Below are 20,813 nucleotides of genomic sequence, written 5' to 3'. Positions count from 1 at the left end.
GAGACCACCCTGCAAACGTTGCTGCGCTTGAAAGACAGCACTTTCTGCATAGCTGAAAGAAAGATGGGAAATTGGCGGATTTTCTGTAAATGACGTAAATGACAAAAGAACATTTTAGCACACTGGAGGGCATGGATCGTGTTGCACGGTGTGCTACATCTCTCCAATCCAAGCTCCTCGCAGCTATTTCGTGTGAATGGGAATATTAGACATAAATTTTGTTGGTCGGATTATACAACTCCTGGATTATGCATTCTTATGGTGTCCTGAGAAAGTTGTACAATTGGAGTTCCACTGTACCATGTACTAGCTAACCCAACAACAAGCTCCCCTAGTATGCTCTTAAGTGTTTAAATAAGCTGGTAGTGTATGTTTGACCATTTGGCAGCTGTGCATGTTCATGGTACATACATATTATTGTTATATTGTGTATCATAAAAACTCCTCTAGCTGCTTATCTGAAATAAGTGCAAAGGTAAGTGAAATACGGGTCAGGAAAAAGGAAATTGTAGTTTAGAACACTTCAGCGAAGGTCGTCGAGATTAGACGACTTTCAGACAATTCTATTGTTTTTTTACAGCTTTTGAAGCCATTGCTGAAAGGTTTTGTTGCTGTGTTCGTGAGCTCCCTTTTTGTGCTTTTTTCAGAGACCCTGCTGCAGCAGACGCTCGTGGTGTCGCAGGCGTTGGACAAGCTCAAAGCTGGCTTTGAGAAGTTTGAAGGAAACAAGGAAGGTTTGTGGTTGCTCCACTTTTGAATGGACGACTGTAGCTCAGACTAATTGCATGTCGTTCTGTCAGTTTGGGATCTGGCTAGCAGTAAAACCAGGTTATAAATACAACAGACTATTTGTGGAAGCCGATAGCAATTGTTCAGGCAAGTTCAAAAGTTAAACGACAGTGCAACAATGTCGTGAAAATTAGCGCTCTTTGTTATGTAAAACTTTCATTACATTGAATACCCTAATTTGGGCCTAACAATTTGGAAGGGAAGCATTTGGAGAAATTCGTAAACAACCATACGTAATTCAACCATTCAACCACCAGTGCCTGCGGTAGTTTTTTTACCAACTTAATCAGCTTTTCATAGAATAATACTAGACTTCTTCAAGAAAGACACGGTTAAACTGAATTCTACTGCAGCAGTGACTCAGTGGCTGTTGTGTTCTGCTTCTGAACAAGGTCACAGGTTTAATTTCTGGCCACATTCCCTAGGGATAAAATTCTAAAATGCTCATTTACTGTGCTTTGGATGTACATTAAAGAACCTCGGGTGGTCCAAATTGACTCGGAGTGTCTCCCGCTACGACATCCCTCACAGCCCTCGTTTTGCTTTCTGGTGTTAAACATCTGGTGCCAATAATCAATCAGAACTGCATTCTCATACGAGTTGAAAAGTTTGGAGACATTTATTTACTTCCCATAGATTCAGTGCATTCTTGTTAAACTGGCCTCCTGATGAGATGAACACATCCCCAAATTGCATTTGTGAGCGTATCTTGGAGAAAGCTTTACCTCGGGAGCTCCTATCTGAATACATGGGAAGGAATAAATCATTTTTTTTCTCGGCCTTCACTGTGCCAGTATTAATGAAGTTTGTTACATATAAAAGCAAAAGTTAAAATCTACTGTAGGGAGTCTATTTTTTGTTTATGCCATCAATTCTTTTGACAGATATTTTTAAAATTACGAAAGTAAAACTAAAATAGTCAGGTTTACAACTCTGTAACTCGGCAATAAAAAGTGATACTTTTATTAAAGTCTACAATACATCAAAGTCTATTGAGACACTGAAGTCTACAAAATTTATGTATTATACACTGATCTAAATTGTACCACTAACTTGAGAACAGGAATCTCACAGAATCCTTGTAATCATTGTAACAATTTTATGTAAGTCGTTGAATCTCATATCAAATTTGTCCGTTTTAGATTCTCTAGCTGATATGGTTTACAGAACTGTGATATCAATTTTTGGTAAAAAGTAAAGAATTTGTAAACTTCGTGCTTCAGCTTCTTTTATTTAATCTATCAGTTTTTGGATGGCTTTGTTGAAGAATTGCACACATTAAATGAAAGTTATGCTTTCCTTAGTTGGTCGTGCTTGACTCTCTCAAAGACAACAAATCTAATTCAAATCGGCTCAGCACTTCTGTAATGAGTTTGTTTATATATTTCATGCATATTTAAACATGTTTTACAGCTTCTTTAAAGAAAATTCACATTTTGTATACCGACTACAATGCCAGTCGAGAAACAACACTTCAGCTGCTCTTTTTCTTACTTGCGTACTGTGTGTCTACTGAAGGGTATGTGAAATGCCTTGTTACAATGTTCTCGTCTCCAAAATCTGGGCATGAGTCATCGCTTGTTAATCCATGGCATTGCTCGCAACATGTGCTGGAAGTGTTTGCGACCTGGTCCTGTTCTCACCCATTGCAGATGCCGACGAGCTGATCTGCTCAGTGTGTCCTCTGGCCCACGTGGTGTCACAGCTGATGGCAGCCGGCAAGGGCGTGTCGCAAGTGTCGCCCAACATTGAGCTCGGAGATGGTGAGAAGCCTAGACTCTTTTAAGTCTTTCCTTAGCTACCTCACCCACGTTAGATGGAAGATCTAACAAGGTAGAACTGTAAAGGGTAACACAGATGAAAAGAAGGAGAGCAAATAGTGGGGAGGGAAGGAGTGAGGTGAAAAGAGAACACACCAGGTGGCGACTGCCGCATCCGCAGCGCATTAGTGTGCGTGACATCACCGGCATCACCCAACCAGCATTCATTGAAGATCAAGCCAGCTGCACTTTCAAACCTGCCTCAAATCCACCTTTTTAAAACGCGGTGGGAATGCCACATAAGTGCATCATCACATTGTCATAATCGAGAAGGTAGGACAGAGAAAACGACATCACCATGAAGCGCTACACCTCCATCGTGCTGTCAAGAAGAGTGACATGAGAAATGCAACAGGAAGCTGGAAATAAATCGCTGACTTTGACTATTGTCTTTGGTGGTTTATGCCACAGTTTTTTTCGCTACAATAGCAACAGCTGTTTTCAGTCCTTGGAGCTCTTGACATCTCCACATGCCCATCCATGGGCCAAGCCACAAAACGAACAACTTTACACAAACTCCGTTGTTGCCTCGGGCAACATTGGTGCCATTCTAACAGTACAGAGAAATTGTAGGAGAAACCATCAGAGGTGACTGCCAAAGTTAGTGAAAACTTTCTTGTGGAAACTGTTGCCATATCCGCATGCCATCATGAAAAGTTATGAATCACGAAATCATATGAAATCATGAAACCTTGTGGACACATCAGCAGACAAATGAAGTAGCAACCTCACTACCAACCCACAATGCTGAATGATACCATGGCACAGTATATCTTGTTCATAATCGTTCGATAGTGTATAACTATTGCACCCCAGTGGAAACTTCATAGCAACCTTACTATCCTTAGTGTCCTTGCTGCAACTTCGTGGCAACAACTGTCCATCAAGCGGCCGTGCTCGTCGCCCAGGTGTCTTTGAGACTGGGATGCTATTACTTTAATATACAGTAGACTTCTGTTAATTCCACTCCGGTGAATTCGAATAAGCACATTTACCAACTATAGTAGAACCCTGATGTTACGTTCCTCACTGCTGCGTTTTCCCGGCTGCCAAGTCGTTTTCATCCGGTCCCTGCATAGCTTCCATAGGATCCAATGTATAAGGAACCCCGCTGTTACGTAGTAGCTGTGAAAACGTTCCCGCATGATATGTCGCAACTTAGCACCCCGAACCCGCCTGGGCTAAAGTAGGCAACGCGCTCCAACCGCCATATTGGCTTTTGACGAGTTTTGGCCGGGCTTGGCTATGGAACTGGCTGCAAGAAGCCGAGAGGCCGGCACTAAGTGGCCATTCGTGAAAAATGCTCTCACTATCATCACTGTGATTGCGGTCACCACATGGTTGTTGGACGGGTCGACTCACGGAGGAAGGAAACTCGGGACGTCACTCTTTGTGAAGCTAAAGTGAAGCCATAAGTTGGCGTTGCTCATGGCATTGCTTCGCCTATCGGGCCAGCTCTCCATGGCCAGCTCTCCTCTCTTGTTTACATTTCTCGCGAAACCACACTGTGCCGCGCGCAACCGGGCTGCTCGAACGCGCGTGCTCCGCAGCAATACTAAACAATTGTTAGCATGATTACGCCAAAGAGGGAAAAATTTCCAGCGGATATTCCTTCGTCTGTTGCCATTGCCGTGGCGTGGTGACAACAAGGAGCACGAGCCGCATGATGCCGGAGAGTTGCCAAATCCTAGCTTTGGAGAAGCCGTCGTGGCTCTGGACCTCCTCCGCAGGTACGTCGCACCTCACAGCGACACTGACAGCAGTGCGGCCTTCCAGGCTATTGAGAGACGTGTGGTGATATCTAGCGAGCGAAAGAAACGGCAAGCCACCATTCTAGACTTTTTTAAGTCCTAAGCGCACTCTGTGGAAATAAATTGTCTATAGTTGAAGCTGCACTTTTTTCATTCATTTTCGGAGCTTTCGTCACTGTTGCGTTTTCCCGGCTGTTACGTTTTTTTCCCCCGGTCCGGTGAAAAACGTATGAACGGAGTTTTACCGTATACAGGCTCCAAGTACATGCTTGAAATGACCGAAAACTTTGTTAAATTGAAACCATGTCACGAAATTACCTCGTTAAATCGCGATAAACAAATACAGCTAAACCTTGATACAGTCGAACCCGGTTATATCAAACTCGAAAAAAATGCCTATCAGTTCGATATAGGGCATAATTCGATATAAGCCTGCTAAAGAATTGGACGTCATAAAAGCACATACCATTTATAAAAGCACTTTATTGATGAAACTAGTTTAGTTTCGCATGAAATAGTCCTGTACCTTTTGCTTGGGCAACTTCGCTGCCTGCAACAGCACATACTTCTCTACATTGTCTAAAGAGTTGCAACAGCTGAGTCCGCAATATTCCACATTCACGAAGGAGCTCCAGACTTGTGTGAGTGCACCAATCGCCTCTGAGGATGTGAGCTAAGGATCATCGTTGCTTTCTTCATTGTGCGCGCTTTCACTTGCTCGGTACAATGTCGTCAATGTAGTCTTCTTTTCGGGCTCTTCGTGGTCGCGACACCATCATCCGCACTCACAAACTTGGCGACCGTTGATTCGTCAACAGCTTCCAGAAATTCTAACAGCTTTCTCCGAACTTCAGCAACACTGGTAATGGCTTTGTCGCACTCATCAGAATTTTCAGTCATCACTGGGCACGTGGAAGCCGGCATGTCTGTTGCAATTTCAGATGAACCACTTGTACATGGCCACCTCGACGTCTTATACGTGGAGGTGCGTACGTGTCAGGCACCACGAGCACCGGGTTGTTTGTCCGCTTTAGCCCTAATCTCCCCCTTGTTCTTCAAGATCATGCTGAGAGTGCTCCCCGGAATCATGTACGCTGCGGCAACATGCAAGTTCTCGCCATGTTCAACTCTGTTTATGATTTTGAGCTTCACAGCGAAAGGCAAATTCTGCTGCTTCACACTAGCCATCACAGTAACACTGCGAGAGAAGGCCCACAAGGCGCAAACACAATGAACGGGAAAAGCAGCGAGACTGCTTGCGCTTGCTCATGCCTGCACGACGAGGGCACAAGAGCCTCTGATTGGCTGTCTGAGCAAGTGCTGCGTGCGGGTCATGTTCATTTTTTGCAGGGGGGTGTCGACGGCTCACCCATTGCGGCGCGATGTCGGTAGGGAGAGCAGATAGATGGAGCCACCTGGGGTGCCTTACCTTGCACCTAAATCTAAGCATACAAGAGCGTCTTTGCAATTCATTCCCATCTAAATGTGGCAGCTGTGGAATTGGTCGAATCAGCGACGTCGAGCTTAGCAGCGCAGCACCATAACCGCTTGGCTAATACATCGGGTGGTTACACGGAAGATACATTAATTGCATAATGTTTGTTGTCCTCCTAATACTGGAAGTCATAAAGGTAACTCTAGGAAAAAATGCACATAGTAATTGGAGAGCACCGTGCTATGCGAGCTTGCAGTCAGAGCGCGCACAAATGCATGAAAAAGAAGTCATTCTAGCCAGAACGTATCGGATGACAAAAGCGAGTCCCCCGTCCGACGTCACCGAAACGTCGTTCGCAGCACCGCCATTGGTCACGCATGAGTCTAGTAGCTGTGGATGGCAACATGCGGTGACCTATGAAGGGATTTATTGGTACTGAAGAAGTAAACTGAGTTAGTGGCAGCATTTTCATGTGACATTGGCAGGCAAGTACTGCAGGGAAGCTGCCATTGTGGCCATGTACTGCTCTCAGTTGCACGTGCCTCGCCCCGTTTCTTTTTCACAGGGCATCTGTCGGCTGAAAAATATATGATATGATCGCAATCTGGCCACATACTGAAAGTTAGGGCCGAATGATCGCGTTTTCCGGGAACATAATAAGTAAAAAAGAAGGGCAACTGCATTGGGTCATTTTTCGTGTTCTTGATTCCGAACATTGGTGCTGGAAAGTTGTGTGAAATGGGATCTTATCAACAAGGTTCTGTTGTACTCAGCAAGAGCAACTTAAAGCATCACATTTTGGTGGACCAGCTTGGCTTGGCTTACCTACATTTGGCAAGCCGACGTGCTTATGATCATGCCTATTTCAGAGTTCGCAAACTATAGTGGCAGTCAAAAACTCGTTTGTAACTAAGCATTGTTTATACACCATGTATTTGCATGGTAGGCTGCCAACAGGCCATAAAAATCATTGGAATACCTTTTCCTGGCTCGTCGAAGGCATCTCGCTCGAGCTTGTTTCACAAAGTCCTGATTGGGATTTTGCTTTTACTGGCATCATTGGGAAAGCTTCTAACAAATCTAGGATATTGCAAGTTTTTTTTTTTTTTTTTTTTTTTTTGCCTTATGTGTCTTTTATACCGGGTGTCCCAGCTAACTTGAACCAAGGGTTTAAAAATGAAATATTGGGGTCAGGAGAGTGAAACTACCTGCATATTGGTGACAGGCATTTGGCGCACCACAGGAAATTTTTTGTATTGCAATTACTTAACTAGTAATTAAAATAATTTTTTTAAAATTTTTAATATTGACTTTAGACACTAAGTGTGATTCGCAAAGTTGGAGAGCACTTTCAGAAACCCCCATTCCATTATTCGCCATAAAGAAAACCTCACGTGTACCTCTTTTTTCGAGCTCGAAAGAAAGCCCGCGAAATACAAAAAAAACCACGTGACGAGCGCATTCGCGCGCCGCGATCGTGCTGCTCTCAACCGTGCTTTCAGTGAACGAAATCAGCTCCGGTATTCATTCGGCGGCCCCGTTTCAGAGGCAGGCCGATATCTTGGTGGTGGTTTCTTCGGCCGTGTCAGCCAGTTCGCGCGTGACGGTGTAAATTGCAGCGAGTGCGCTGCGCTTTGCAGTCGCGATAAAGACTGCCAAGCTCGAAGTTTTCAAATGAGAGGAGTTTTATTTGCCAGTTGCAAAGAAAATAAAAGTGGCGGTTTATGGCTTGGCTGTGCGGCGATGACAGCCGTGGCATGCGGTTGTCCTGACTCCATTTCATTTCGGTTTCTTACCAATTATAAAAAGTGCTCGAATAGGTCACCTTGTGCGACGATACAGCTATGGCATCTTGTAACCAAATCAGCCGTTGCATTTCGTATGACAGCCTCAGGCATGTTTAAACAGACTTCCGTTATTTTGTCTTTAAGGTCTTGCGGTGTGGAAGTTGGTGTGCTGTACACCTTGTCCTTGATATGACCCCACAAAAAGTAGTCCAGAGGTGTCATATCAGGAGACCTGGCTGGCCAGTTCACGGGACCTAGTCGTCCTATCCATTTCTGCGGGAACGCTGCGTCGAGCCAGGTCCGAGCCTTGGCGCTGCTGTGCGCGGGGGCGCCATCGTGTTGAAACCACACATTTGTGGCCCTGGCGAGCGGTAGATCCGAAAGGAAGTCGTCAACGGGTCCTCTGAGGATATCATTGGTGTAGCGATCTGCTGTCAGCGTCTGGTCGAAAAACACAGGCCCGATCAAACTACCGTCGAAAAGTCCACACCAAACACTAAATGACCACTGGTACTGGTGCTGCGTCTGTAAAACCCAGTAGGGATTTGAATCGCTCCAGTAATGAGCATTGTGCAGGTTCACCTGTGAATTGCGCGAAAAACTAGCTTCGTCACTCCATATCACTTTGTTCAAAAAATCCGGGTCGTCCTGCATCTTTATCAGAATCCAATTAGCAAAATCGGTCCTGTTTTGGAAGTCCCGTGGCAACAGATTTTGATGAAGCTGTACGTGGTACGGATGCAGGCGGTGTTTGCGCAGTATTCGCCAAACTGATGACCTGGAGACTCCGGTATCCTCGCTCACGCTGCGCACGCTTGCTTGGGGTTCCAGAGCGAACAGCGATAAAATATGCGTCTCGAAGTCCTCGTCAAAAACAGGTGCTCTGTGTCGTGTGGACGTAAAACTGCCCATCCGTCGCAGCGTCTCGAAGGCACGCAGGATCGTTACTGAACTTGGCCGCCTGCCTGGGTGCCATTGTTGCATAAGGTCTGCAGCGCGCCTTCTGTTCCCATGACATGCACCTAGAGCCAGAACCATGTCTGCTTTCTCTTCATTTGTAAACGGCATGTCTGCAGTGCTAGTAATCACTACACCAAAGATTCAGTCTCGCATGAGAGTGGCATAAGAAGAGCACACGACAAACTGTGCTTCACCGCTGCTTCCAGCTTTCAAAATCCTCATTAGGAAACTGCAACACACAGCCGCCAACACCTCGCGGCGAAACATTATTCCCTGTATTTCTCTTTTGCTTCTGAGTGACAAAGCAGACTCGCCATCTCAGTATCTTATCAGATTGGGACTAAGTCGTCGTCGCCGGGTGCCAACTAGCTGACGCGGACGAAAAACCCCCGCCAAGATATCGGCCTGCCGCTGCAACGGGGCCGTCGAATAAAGGCCGGAGCTGATTTCGTTCACTGAAAGCACGGTTGAGAGCAGCACGATCGCGACGCGCAAATGTGCTCGTCACGTGATTTTTTTTGTATTTCGCGGGCTTTCTTTCGAGCTCGGAAAAAGAGGTACACGTAAGGTTTTCTTTATGGCGAATAATGGAATGCGGGTTTCTGAAAGTGCTCTCCAACTTTGCGAATCACATTTAGTGTCTAAAGTCAATATTAAAAAACTTAAAAAAATTATCTTAATTACTAGTTAAGTAATTGCGATACAAAAAATTTCCCGTGGTGCGCCAAATGCCTATCACCAATATGCAGTTAGTTTCACTCTCCTGACTCCAATATTTCATTTTTAAACCCTTGGTTCAAGTTAGCTGGGACACCCGGTATAACGATGATCGACTTTGTCTAAAGGATATATCGAATTGTAAGATGTAATGCAGTAAATCTAGAGGTTTTTTTGGTGATAATAATGTGGAAAAAATATACACTTATAACAAAAGTATTGTCGTGGCAGTTGCAGCTTCGTTATAATTAGAATTCACTGCACTGTTTTAAATACATGTTCTCATGACATCAAGAGCAGTGCAGCTAGTGTATAAAGTTAAATTTTCTCTCCAGCAAGGAATTGTTTTCTATCAACGAAACTCTGGAGCAGCTTTGGAAAAGTAGTCTACCGGACTTGCGTCTATGTAAGGTCGCATGTTCACCTGCAGCATTTCAATTAAGGCTGTCGTATCTTGCAATTGTGGCATCTTTCAGAGCTCGCCTCAGCTTGTCGTCTCCTGGGAACGGAGTCCCTGGCACTTCTCAAGTCTCTAAAGACAGAAGGTGCGTGCCCCTTCTTTCATCGTCCCAGTAGATGTGATGGGACACCTCACATGTGTTAATGAAGTTATGTGCATAATTTCGTTGTTTTTTGAGAGCTTTGACTTAAATGTACATTCTACTGTTCATATGTTACCGTCATGCTGAAAAGTTATAAGTGGAGAACTTAATTGCCATTAGCTGCTTCTGGCAAGGCTGCTTTCAACCTAAGCCCATTTTTCTAATTCTCTTTGCTTTGCAGGCAGAAAAATGGTATCCTGCATAAATGGTACTAATGGTAGTGTGCGCATGCACACACATGCACATGTAAGTTTTAATGTTACTACAATGACAGGCATTGTTAAAATAAATAGGCAATGAGCAAATAAACACGTCACGTTAAGTGGACACCGAGTGCTCTCAGCCAATTGCATCACGAGGACATTGGGTGCTTGCTTGCACTTATACCAGTACCTGACGCTTAAAGCCTGATCTAATGCAATGTGTGATGCTCATGTCATATGTTGGACACAGATGTTGATTGCAAAGTCTATTAGTGCGGAAACCACGTGACAGATGGTGTTTGGCAGGCATGGCAAAACACTGTTGAAGAAACGTATGGTCGTAACCTGTGACACTTGTCTGCACAAGAACCTTTATTTTTGTCCCTTTTTTTCAGAGTGTTTGGTTCATGCGTAAGAAAATCTATCTGTGCAGCGATAAACAGTGACACATACAGTAGAGCATGAACTGATCGTTAATATTTCTTTGCCTATGTAGACGTGTCTCCACACAGCAGGAACAACTTTCACTCATACTTTGGGGTGATTAACCCGCAAGTTCTGGTTGAACAAGAACTTACAAGGTGTCGCCACAAAAACAGAGGTTTCCACTTCGTATCGTGGTGATGTGGCAAGACTAGGATGTGTACATAAAAAAAAACGAAGCTTTAGACAAAAAAAAATTGTTTGTTCAGCTTTGCCACCGTATTGTTATAACTTTGTTTTTGCATTGAAAGAGTGAACCCCTGTTATGCCATATTTACTCTCATAATAATCACACTTTTTTGTCAAAAACAGTGACGGAAATTCAGGGGTGCAATCATTACACTGGTTAAATTTCCTCAAAAAGAAAAAAAAAACATTTTCATCCCGCAGCCAACGCGGGATGACAACAGATCAACAAGCAAGCAGCTGCCGCTGTAACAGTGCAAAACACTAAAACAAAAATGGCTGCCAGCGGAGCAAGCCGAACGCGCCAAACTCGATTTTTTTTCTTCTTCTCGTGAGTACATTACGTGCATTGAAACAGTTTCTTCCGAATCAGTAATGAATAATATCGTAAATATCAGCAAGCTTGCGACAATAACATAGCCATGTCCACTTTGAGGAGATAGAAACAGAGGTGGGCGCGCTTAGCTACCAGAGGCATAGAAACACATGGCGGGCATGGTGCGGAAACTGCGGCATTTGTCTTCACTACTATCCTAATATGCCATGTTTCTGCTAAGGGTGGGCGAATATCTTAGCTGTGTTACAAGCGTCGGCGTATGAATAGGGTACACTGCTAATGTATCAGTGTAAACGTGTCCACTATTGTTGCCGCTCGCAATTTGTTGCGTGCCCATGAGTGCAGATGGCAGACGAGAAGAATCGAAAGGGACCTTTTTTGTTGTTGTTGTTGACCAAAACCATTATGAAGCCTACAAATAATAAAGGCAAGGTAAGTTTCGTTGTAGCTTTTTTTTTTTTTCGTGGAAGTGCGGAAAGGGATAAAAGGAATGAAATAGGGCATCTGCTTAAGAACGTTTGGTGCGTGCAGACTGCTTGGTATGTCTTCAAGAGTCGTTCACGTAGCATTGGACGGCATTTAACAGATGGTAAGCGTGATCATCATTAACTAGACTTGGCACACGACATATCGCTACGACAAGTTCGGGGTGTGATCATTACATGGGAAAGAAAAAAAAATCAAATTTTGACGACAAAGTTCAGGGGTGCAATCATTACACGAGTGCGATCATTATGGGTGTAAATACGGTAACAAATTTCTTTATTCAATATATCACTTTATTCAAAGGTTCGCATTGCATAATTCTTAGGCTTGTACAAATATAACCTTTTTGGTTCGAAGAGAAGTAAAGCAAATAAGTGGTAATTATCGTCAAATAATTTCAAAGCGAACAGTTGGAATAGTTGTGGGATTTGCATGAAACCTTGACACAAGTTCCAGATGTTGACAGATGTAAAAGAAATGTTCCTTATTCACTAGGAACTCAACAGTTTCATCTCTGGAACCAGATTATTTTCACAGTGCTATTCTTTGGAAACCTCTAGGCACAAATGCAAGTGGAATATTTTTTACAGTGCGAGCAGCACAAGAGATTCATTTACACACTTGCACTCAGATCTGTGAGCCTACTTGAAATTTTTGGGTATTTAAGGCGATGGAAACGTTTTGCACTCACTCGTTGCGCATCATTGAGACAGTTGCAGGCAAGGCTGTGTTGCGCAAATTCGGTTATGTTCTTTCTGTCTGCAAGTGCGCCTGAACCCATTCTTTCCTCTAAGAACCAAGACGAGCACGGTGGGCACACTTGTCACTTCTGCAGCCCTCAGTCTAGCTTGTGCACATGATCATTTCCTTTGATTGAAAACGAATCGGCTTCAACCTCTACCCTTTCCCTTTTGTCCTCCTCGCAGGCAGCGAAGGAGCTCGTGGTGAGGAGGTGCGTGCACGGTCGGATGCTGTGCACGCGTCTCTAGAGGCGGTGGCGCGCGCGAGCGGCGCCCTGTCCACCTCCCTGGGCGAGGCGGACACCCAGAAGCTGGGAGACCTTCTGGAAGACGAGCTGGCACAGATGGACCGTGCCATTGACGAGGCCGCCGAGCGCATCCAGGTGAGGGCTTTGTTGGCTCATGGCAGCCTGGAGTTATGAGCAATGATGTCGGAGAGCACAACTCAGAACTCGGATCTGTTTAGCCCTTGGACGGTCAAAGACGTAAATATATGGCGGCATGCATCAAGAACAATATACGGTTGATGCCGTATATTTGCTATGCTGTCTGTATGTTTAAAAATGTCTCAATTTTTCAGCTCTGTGTTGCCTAGCAAGGGCTGCTGCCCCGTATGGATACAAGGAATACAATTTTTTTTTCCCTCGTGACGTTGTCTTTTGGTTTTCATTTGACGGCTTGCTTACACAGGTGCTTCGTCAACTGCTGTGCGTGTGCGGGCATTCAGGGGTTAATTTTGCTTTCATATCGCAGTCTGCTTCCATTTGTTGCAGTGGAAAAAACTAATGTCTACCTATTTTCTAATCTCTCAAATGGTCATTTCTGATGCTCGCTCATATATTGCTCACAGGGGTGCGATTACATCAGTTATACAAATGATGCCGCCCTGTACAAACAGTGCTACGTTTGTGCGTGCCTACATTTTCCTTCTTGAGAGTCACGAAAACTGATTGCGCCTCTTTGGCGATGGATGGATGGATGGATGGATGCAAAACTTTAATAAGGTCCTGAGGTACGCGACTCAGCGCGCTGCGGGCCGCTCCCACGTTGGGACAGTCAGGCCTTGCCCGACCGCCGCATCGTGGGCCCTCTGGACAGCCCATAGTTGCGCCCCGGCATCGAGGCTCTTGATAGCGGAGAACCACTTGTCCTCATTGATTTGTTCTGTGCCTCGTAACGATTTGGCGATGGGACGAAAGATTACTGCAAATTTGTCACTCGCTTGGCTTTTCTGACGGGCACACGACCATCGAGTATTCTTGTGTATGCTCACATACAGTTTGATTACGTCACGGATGTGCATGCTGGTTGATTTTTTTGTCATTTCATACACATCCAGAAAAAAAATTTCGGTAAATTTTTTTTTGAAATAGGCCACTGCGATGATTTTAAGTCTACGATAAAAGAAATTGACCCTGGGAATATTTGACAAAAAGCATGTGCGTGCTCGTGGCTGACAGTGTCATTCATGACCTCTGCTGCTGATTGTCCTGAGAGGGTGCAAGTTTCCACAGAAAAACTTCAGACAGTGAAGCTGTATAAAGCAGTTCTCACACCCTTCAGAAGGCCTAGGGATCTGCGTTGCCACTACTAGAAATCTGCTGAAGGCATTGCAAGCTTGTCACTGTATCCAATGCAATTCTTTCACTATCCCTTTTCAAACACTACATCCGACGACACAAGCGATTACACAAATGGGACCAAGAAATGAAATTTCGTATGCCTCACAAGTTCAAAAGAAGCCACACGAGCATGGTGCACCGGATTCACCTTGGTGTCGCGTTCACCAACCGTTATGGACATACGATAGGTGCCAGTGATACTAGCCCAAACTGTGAATACTGTGAGGTGCCAGAAACACTTGAACATATATTTTGCGTGTGTCCCGCGTATGCGCAAGAACGACAGCAGCTTGTCTCTTCCATTGCAACGATCCATAAGAGACTGCTATTAGACGAGTTTCTATTAGGCCCTTGGCCTAATGCAAACAGCGCAGCCCTGGTAACAAGTGCCGCTATAGCTTTTTTCCAAGCCACTGGGCTGGACGCACGGCTTTAGAGATGCCACAACTCTGTGAATGTGTATATACATATCTCTTCCTTATACCACCATCATCATTCATCAGCCCTTTCCCTCCCCGTTCTTTTTCCCCAGTGTAGAGTAGCAGGCCAGGGCAAGTTATAGCTCAGGTCGACCTCTCTGCCTTTCTGTTAATAAATTTCTCTCTCTCTCTCACTACATCTGAGCTTATTACGTCTATATTCCCCACTATAACCAATGCATGTTCGTGTATTCTGCACTGGTTCTGCTGATACGTGCTGCACATTTCACTTCGGTTGAAATTAAACAAAAGGAAGACAAAAACAACTGCCAAAACACGCTGTTAACTCACTTGGCAGTATCTGTCTTTAACTTTAGCTTTGTCGCAGTATAGCCGTGTTATGCGGTGAACTATACAGAGCTGAGAAAGGGGGGGCCACTGTTACGGGACATGGCTTGTGTTTCTCAATTTACATGTGCACGTGCACCATCTCTGGTCACAGTACGAGCACCGAGATGCATAGTAAGCTTACTGGCAGGCCTTCAGAGTTTTAGGTAGACCCTTGCTCTTTTGCTGCCATTAAACGTCCTCTTGACTTTCTGAGTTTTTTTCATCTTACTGCCTTGCATTTCCTGAAACACAGATGCTTTTTCTCTGCTTCTTGGTGCATGATGGATGTGCATGCACATACTTGAGCAACGCGCACTAGGCCTTGTCAACTGTCTCGTATACAAGGCACGTACGGCGGGTGAAGCGAGGGCTCAAACTGCCACAGCAACATCAGAAACGGGTTTGAATGGCTGCCAGCATGTTTATTAGTCGTCTAGGTGCTCACACTGTGACTGGAGACGGTGCGTGTACACCTGCATAGCCCTTTATCGGACAACATGTATATTTTACAAAATGCTTCAAGTTTCTGGTATGGTACGAATAAATTAGGTGCTTTTAAGTAGTTTACAGCAAAGTTTACCTCTCTGCACCAAGCCGTTCATATTTAAAAAGTTGAACGCACATGCCCCATTGACCCTCTAGGATCTCAAAGCAAAAACAATTTCTGACCACTTCCCCTGTGAAACAAAACTCTTAATATCTTTTGTGGCGCATAAGTAAATGAGGTGCTCAGAAGTAGCTAACAACTAATTGCACTTCTGTGCAACAAAGCTTATAGTCTTAAAAAGCGGGCTTTGTTTGTCCCCCTGTCCCCCAATGCGGCTTTTTCCAAAAAGTGGAACTTGCTTCTCCCACTGACTTTGGAGGGTCTCAATGAAAAATTGTATGTAACCACTTCTCTCGTAAAACAGACCAAAGCATGACATAGTGGCACAGTGGAGGCCACAAACAAAATGTTTGTGCGCTGTTTTTGCCAGAGTATCGAACACTGACAGCATCTACGCCTTTTTGCACATGCATTCTTTTTCATGTGCAGTCACAAGGGCGAGTTTTGCAGACAAGCTATCACTTCACGATACAAAAATGGGTGCTTATTGTGAGCTAAAGATGCAAGTCAAAATACAGGAAAGAGGAATCATCGCCTATTAGGCATCTTGAGAATGTTTTTTTCACGAGCAATTGTGGGCCACATTTAGGAAGCGTTCCATCAATGAAAACGATTTTTCTAGATTTTGCATGCTAGTGGCCAATTAGTATGCATTCCCAAAGATACCCTCGCGTGCAGTGTTGAAACCTTTAGCTAGAAGGCAGCACCAAACAAATAAGGTAAATGTGCTCCTTTGTTAGTGAGTAGCATTCTTGCATACAAAATAAAGTGGGACGTATATATCCCATTGTCCTACAAAGGGATGATTAAGAAATACGCAATATGTCCCTTAACAGTGGCCCCTTTCTATTCTTTGTATGCTTCATTGCATAACGCAACCGTATTGCGGCAAAGCTGACCAGTCAAATTCGAATTATTCGGTGAAGGTTAATTTTTAAGATCGAAATAATGGAAGATTGGGCCCATATAAATGTATGAGCACTGGCCAGTACCTTTGGTCGGAATCGAATTAACCAGAATTGAATGAACAGAAGTCTGCTGTAAATGCATTGTGCATACTTTACCACCAAGCACACCATGTTACCCAGAGCTGTGACAGTCTTCACAGTGCAGCAAGAAAATATTTGTAGTGTTGTGCTACCAGCCTACCATAGGTGTACCTGATAACTAAGCCATCTTGAACCTTTAAACTTGCATTTTTCTTCGCAGTGTCTCAACTGAGGTTTCAGCTATCACCGATGATCTATGCATTTAGTTAATTATGGGGTTTTATATGCCAGAACCACAATTTGATTATGAGGCACGCCGTAGTGGGGGACGCCGGAATAATTTGGACCACCAGAGGGTTCTTTAACATGCGCCTAAATCTAAGTACACGGGTGTTTTGACATTTCAGCCCCATCAAAGTGTGGCCGCCGTAGACAGGATTTGATCCCGTGACCTCATGCTTAGCAGCCTAACAACCTAGCCACTAGGTTGTTAGGCTGCTAAGGCGAGTTCTATGTGTTTAGTCAATCCTACAGGCACCACACTGTTAATTGTGCTGTGTCCCTGCATGTGTGCTTCCTACTGGAAGAGTTACGAAGTTTTGGACGTATAAGCTACCTACTTTTATTTATAGCACAGCATGTTTTGCCTCTTACCAGGCACTTAACAGTAAGTAGGTTCCCGTCTTGCCTCGTTTGGGGCCTCATCAATAAAAAGATTACATGTCCAGTGGCGCGTTTCGAAGCAGAGTTCCTCTGAGCAGCCTGATTCTGTACTCATTAGCACTCCTGCAAGGCTCGTTTTGTGACTTGATGAAATGTTTTGCGAAGTTCTACAAAAAACAAATTCTCTTTCTGATAAACTTTTGCTCGTCGGTCTCTTAACATAGCGTTGCAAATTTCCCAATTGTTAAAGGACACCAAAGGAGTACTACCTGCTTAGAGCAAGTGTATTCTGACAATTCCCTGAAACAGGTGAAAGGAAAAGAAAGTCACTCTGATCTAAAAACAGCCTTTGCTTGTCAGCTTGAGCACTTCTGGCTTTGCTGCTGCTTGTGCACTGCATCTAGAGGTGAATTGTTGCTAATGAAGTGTGTGTGTATCCCCCCAAAAAATGTGTCCTCAAGGCAAACTTCAAAGAAAGTCGCGTTTTTACCCCTTTCTTCGTCCTGTGTTGTGTCCATGGGGTTCTTACAAATTCTAGAGCTCACCTGTTGGAAGGTATGCATCAGCCCACAGATGAATATATGGCACATGTTACTAATAACCTTGCCAGTCTTTTTCCCGCATCCAAGATAGCACTTTGAGACAGTTGACATGCATGACACATAGCTCATAAGAGTCCTTTCCTTGTGGCAGCTAGTACTTTGGGCCGCCATGTGACATTGCGTCACACCCGCTGTGGTTGCTCAGTGGCTATGGTGTTGGGCTGCTGAGCACGAGGTCGCGGGATCGAATCCCGGCCACGGCGGCCGCATTTCGATGGGGGCGAAATGCGAAAACACCCGTGTACTTAGATTTAGGTGCACGTTAAAGATCCCCAGGTGGTCCAAATTTCCGGAGTCTTCCACTACGGCGTGCCTCATAATCAGAAAGTGGTTTTGGCACGTAAAACCCCATAATTTTTTTTTTTTTCATTGCGTCACCTTCGAGGTCGGTTCAATTTGCTCAGTGCAATCAGTACCTGCAGGATTGGTGCATGTTTTAACTGAATAGTTTAACTTTACATCAATTAAGTATAATAAATTAGCTGCCATGGTATTTCCAACACCGTCATACTACTGTTGCACTTGCTTGCATTGCACACACAGTTTTCCACCTCATGTGGTCACGTTGCACCGTCTGGTAAGACTCTGTGGAACCTCAAATGATGCCAGATAGCCAGCTACCTGCAAAGTGCTGTACATAACATCCATTCCCACGATGCATGCGTTCTCCCCAATTTTTTTTTCCATCTCTCTCTCTTTCTTTCTTTTTAGTCTTACAATTTGCTGTATCTGGCATGCAGCTACTGTTCAGCAGTCTTAAATTGAGGCTAAAGTAAATTCCACTGTTCTAGTCATTTTTTTTTTTTTCTGCTACTTGTGCACATTTTTTTGCAGAAACTGCAGCACAAGAAACCGTGCGACCTTTGTGTTCTCTGTGCAGGACATGCTGAACAAGTCACGGGAGGGTGACTCTGGCATCAAGCTGGAGGTGAACAGCAAGATCCTCGACGCTTGCACAGGACTCATGCAGGTGCAAAGCCGACTTCAGTGTTGCATGCTTCGTTTTTATCTCGCGCTGTCAAAGGAATGCCAGAGGCAAACATTAGGTCGAGCTGTTGTAATAAAGTACTGCTCAGAGATGTTTAAAACATCACTTTTACCAAAGCACGGCTTTAATAAACAAGAGAATTGCAGCCTGCTTTTGTTATTACGAAATTGCTTTATGTTAAATTTTGTGTGGTTCTTGCTACGGTGCATGAATTCTGGGCCGGACTATTCGAATTGGAGTGGCCGGGACTCCACTTAGTGGGCTCCTCAGTGAAGTAAAGGCAGCGATCCCTGCTTTTCTCTGTATCAGTATGGAGTGGCAGAGTGCACCGAGAAAGCCACTCTGCCACGTGGCAGCAACCCCTGAGCGCTGACTGTCATGCAGTGATAATCTAAAGATGGCTACAGGTGCTCAGAGCATGAAAAGAATTTTGCCACTGTCATGTTGACAGTGTCGAGTGTCACTCTGTTCTTTGACATGCATTTCGTAAGCTCCCATGCTGTTGAAATGCACTTTCTGCAATACTGTGGCTGTTTTAGGACCTCTTCGTTTCGTTGACGCTCGTAACAACAGTCTATAATAATCCAGCGAGAAAGGTCCGTGATATCCAAAGTCTGTTTTCTCCAATATTCGGGCAGCAATATGTTGTGAAATGTCAAAGCTTCACGTACACCGCTGTCTAATCTGAAGGTGATCGCAAAACAATGAGAGCATAGAAATTAAAGTAAATAATTAATTAATTGCTGATAAACAGGTTTGTGCAGCAATTGTACAAATGCATGGCACAGCATATTGCTGTCCGCAGTTTTCCGGATGCTGTGGTCACCTACAAATGGCAATAATCTTTTTTTTTTTTGGCAAGGGCATATATGCAACTGCTGATCGGCAAGATTAACGGCCGGGAGAGCCACAGGGAGCTGGCTGGCCAGCACCCTGCTGTGCCAAATGCCCAGCTCAAGCGCATCGTCGCCGCTGGCGATACAAACATTGACTACTGTTTTTTATACGAAACAGTGGCCGGTCAAACAAGCTCTTAATTTGATCTTTCATAACAAGTGACAGCCACTGTCAAACCTGTAGCACAAACGAGTGTTGCGGTACGAGGCAAGTTCAACTTGGAGCCCACGTCTGTCTGCCGCTGCAGTGCATGTGGGACGGCTCGATCACACCAGACCCTTCGCTCTCTGGACGCCGAAAATAGCAGTCCATTGCTTTTTTTGTCTGAATAGTTATGATGTTAATTAAGGCGCTATTAAAACGATGCATTTTACGGTTGCTGTTGTTGTTTTCAAAGTTCCAAAGTGCAGCTTCGGAGCTAAGCTGGATAGGCCTAGCGGCACCCTCTGCACTTGCTCATCCCCGAGCCAACAGTGATGGGCAGCGGTGAGCCGCTTGCTTCGTTGATAAAAAAAGAATCTGCATTGGCTGTTGCGTGACACGCCGTTGCAGGAAGCTTGTTGGTAGTGCGTTTTCTCCTTAAGAAAAGGTGCTTTTTCGCACATTCTACAAGTGGGCGGAAATATAGTTGAATGCAGTGCACTGCTACACACATGCTTTGCCAGAGCAACGTATTGTATTTACACCGTCTAGACTTAATATGGCCAAAAAATTTGTCCATTGTACTCGATAGTCCATTGAAAGCATAATTTGTTGCATTGATAATGCACTAAAACCTCGTTAAACCATGGTTGGCCGGAGTTCAGAAAAATTATGTACTAAACGGTAATACTGCTTAACCGAAATAGCATAAGATCACCCACTTACTTGTCAAAAAGGGAACCTGGAGAGAGTGTGATGAAAGGGCAAGAAACATGCAGTATTTATTCACTTAGTGCAACAAAAGTCAGTTATTTTCATTTGATGTCATGGCGGCCTTGCAGCGACGACAGTGGCCTCAAACTCCCTTAAGCTGCGAGCCAGCTTTTCCGCCAGCCCCCTTTTCTCAGCAGACACCCGCACGAGGCTGACATAACATGCAGCTTCTACCACTGTCGGGCCTGAATCGCCCGTGCTGTCGCTTTCTGTGCCTTCCTCATCACTGTCATGAGGTGGCACTTCAGCAATAAAAGAAGAAACGATCGCAAGAAGTCGAACCTCGAAATGTTGAATCTCGTAGCTGACATCTTTTCGCGGTTCCAGCAGCACTGCCGAGCATCTTCTCCTTCACATTCCAAATGCCACACACCACAGTCAACGGTAGACCCCTCTCGCGCACCAGTGCCGACTGTGTGCCACGT

The 20,813-nt window shown here is 44.7% G+C and overlaps 1 protein-coding gene across 5 annotated transcripts in view; it reads left to right on the top strand.

The window, feature by feature from the left end:
• Hip1 (Huntingtin interacting protein 1) overlaps positions 1-20,813 on the top strand; it is a 127,644-nt gene that overhangs the window by 63,184 nt on the left and 43,647 nt on the right. For all 5 annotated transcript variants that reach the window (XM_055067398.2, XM_055067397.2, XM_055067396.2 and 2 more), the window contains 5 exons: positions 648-734; positions 2,442-2,552; positions 9,736-9,804; positions 12,483-12,679; positions 18,469-18,558. In XM_055067398.2, the coding sequence (XP_054923373.1) occupies positions 648-734; positions 2,442-2,552; positions 9,736-9,804; positions 12,483-12,679; positions 18,469-18,558 (554 nt within the window). The remainder of the gene's footprint in view (positions 1-647; positions 735-2,441; positions 2,553-9,735; positions 9,805-12,482; positions 12,680-18,468; positions 18,559-20,813) is intronic.

The sequence above is a fragment of the Dermacentor andersoni genome, chromosome 3, assembly GCF_023375885.2.
Source record: "Dermacentor andersoni chromosome 3, qqDerAnde1_hic_scaffold, whole genome shotgun sequence".
NCBI classification, from domain to species: Eukaryota; Metazoa; Arthropoda; class Arachnida; order Ixodida; family Ixodidae; genus Dermacentor; species Dermacentor andersoni.
Note: the sequence above shows the minus strand (reverse complement) of the source record. Positions and strands in the feature narration are given on the sequence as shown.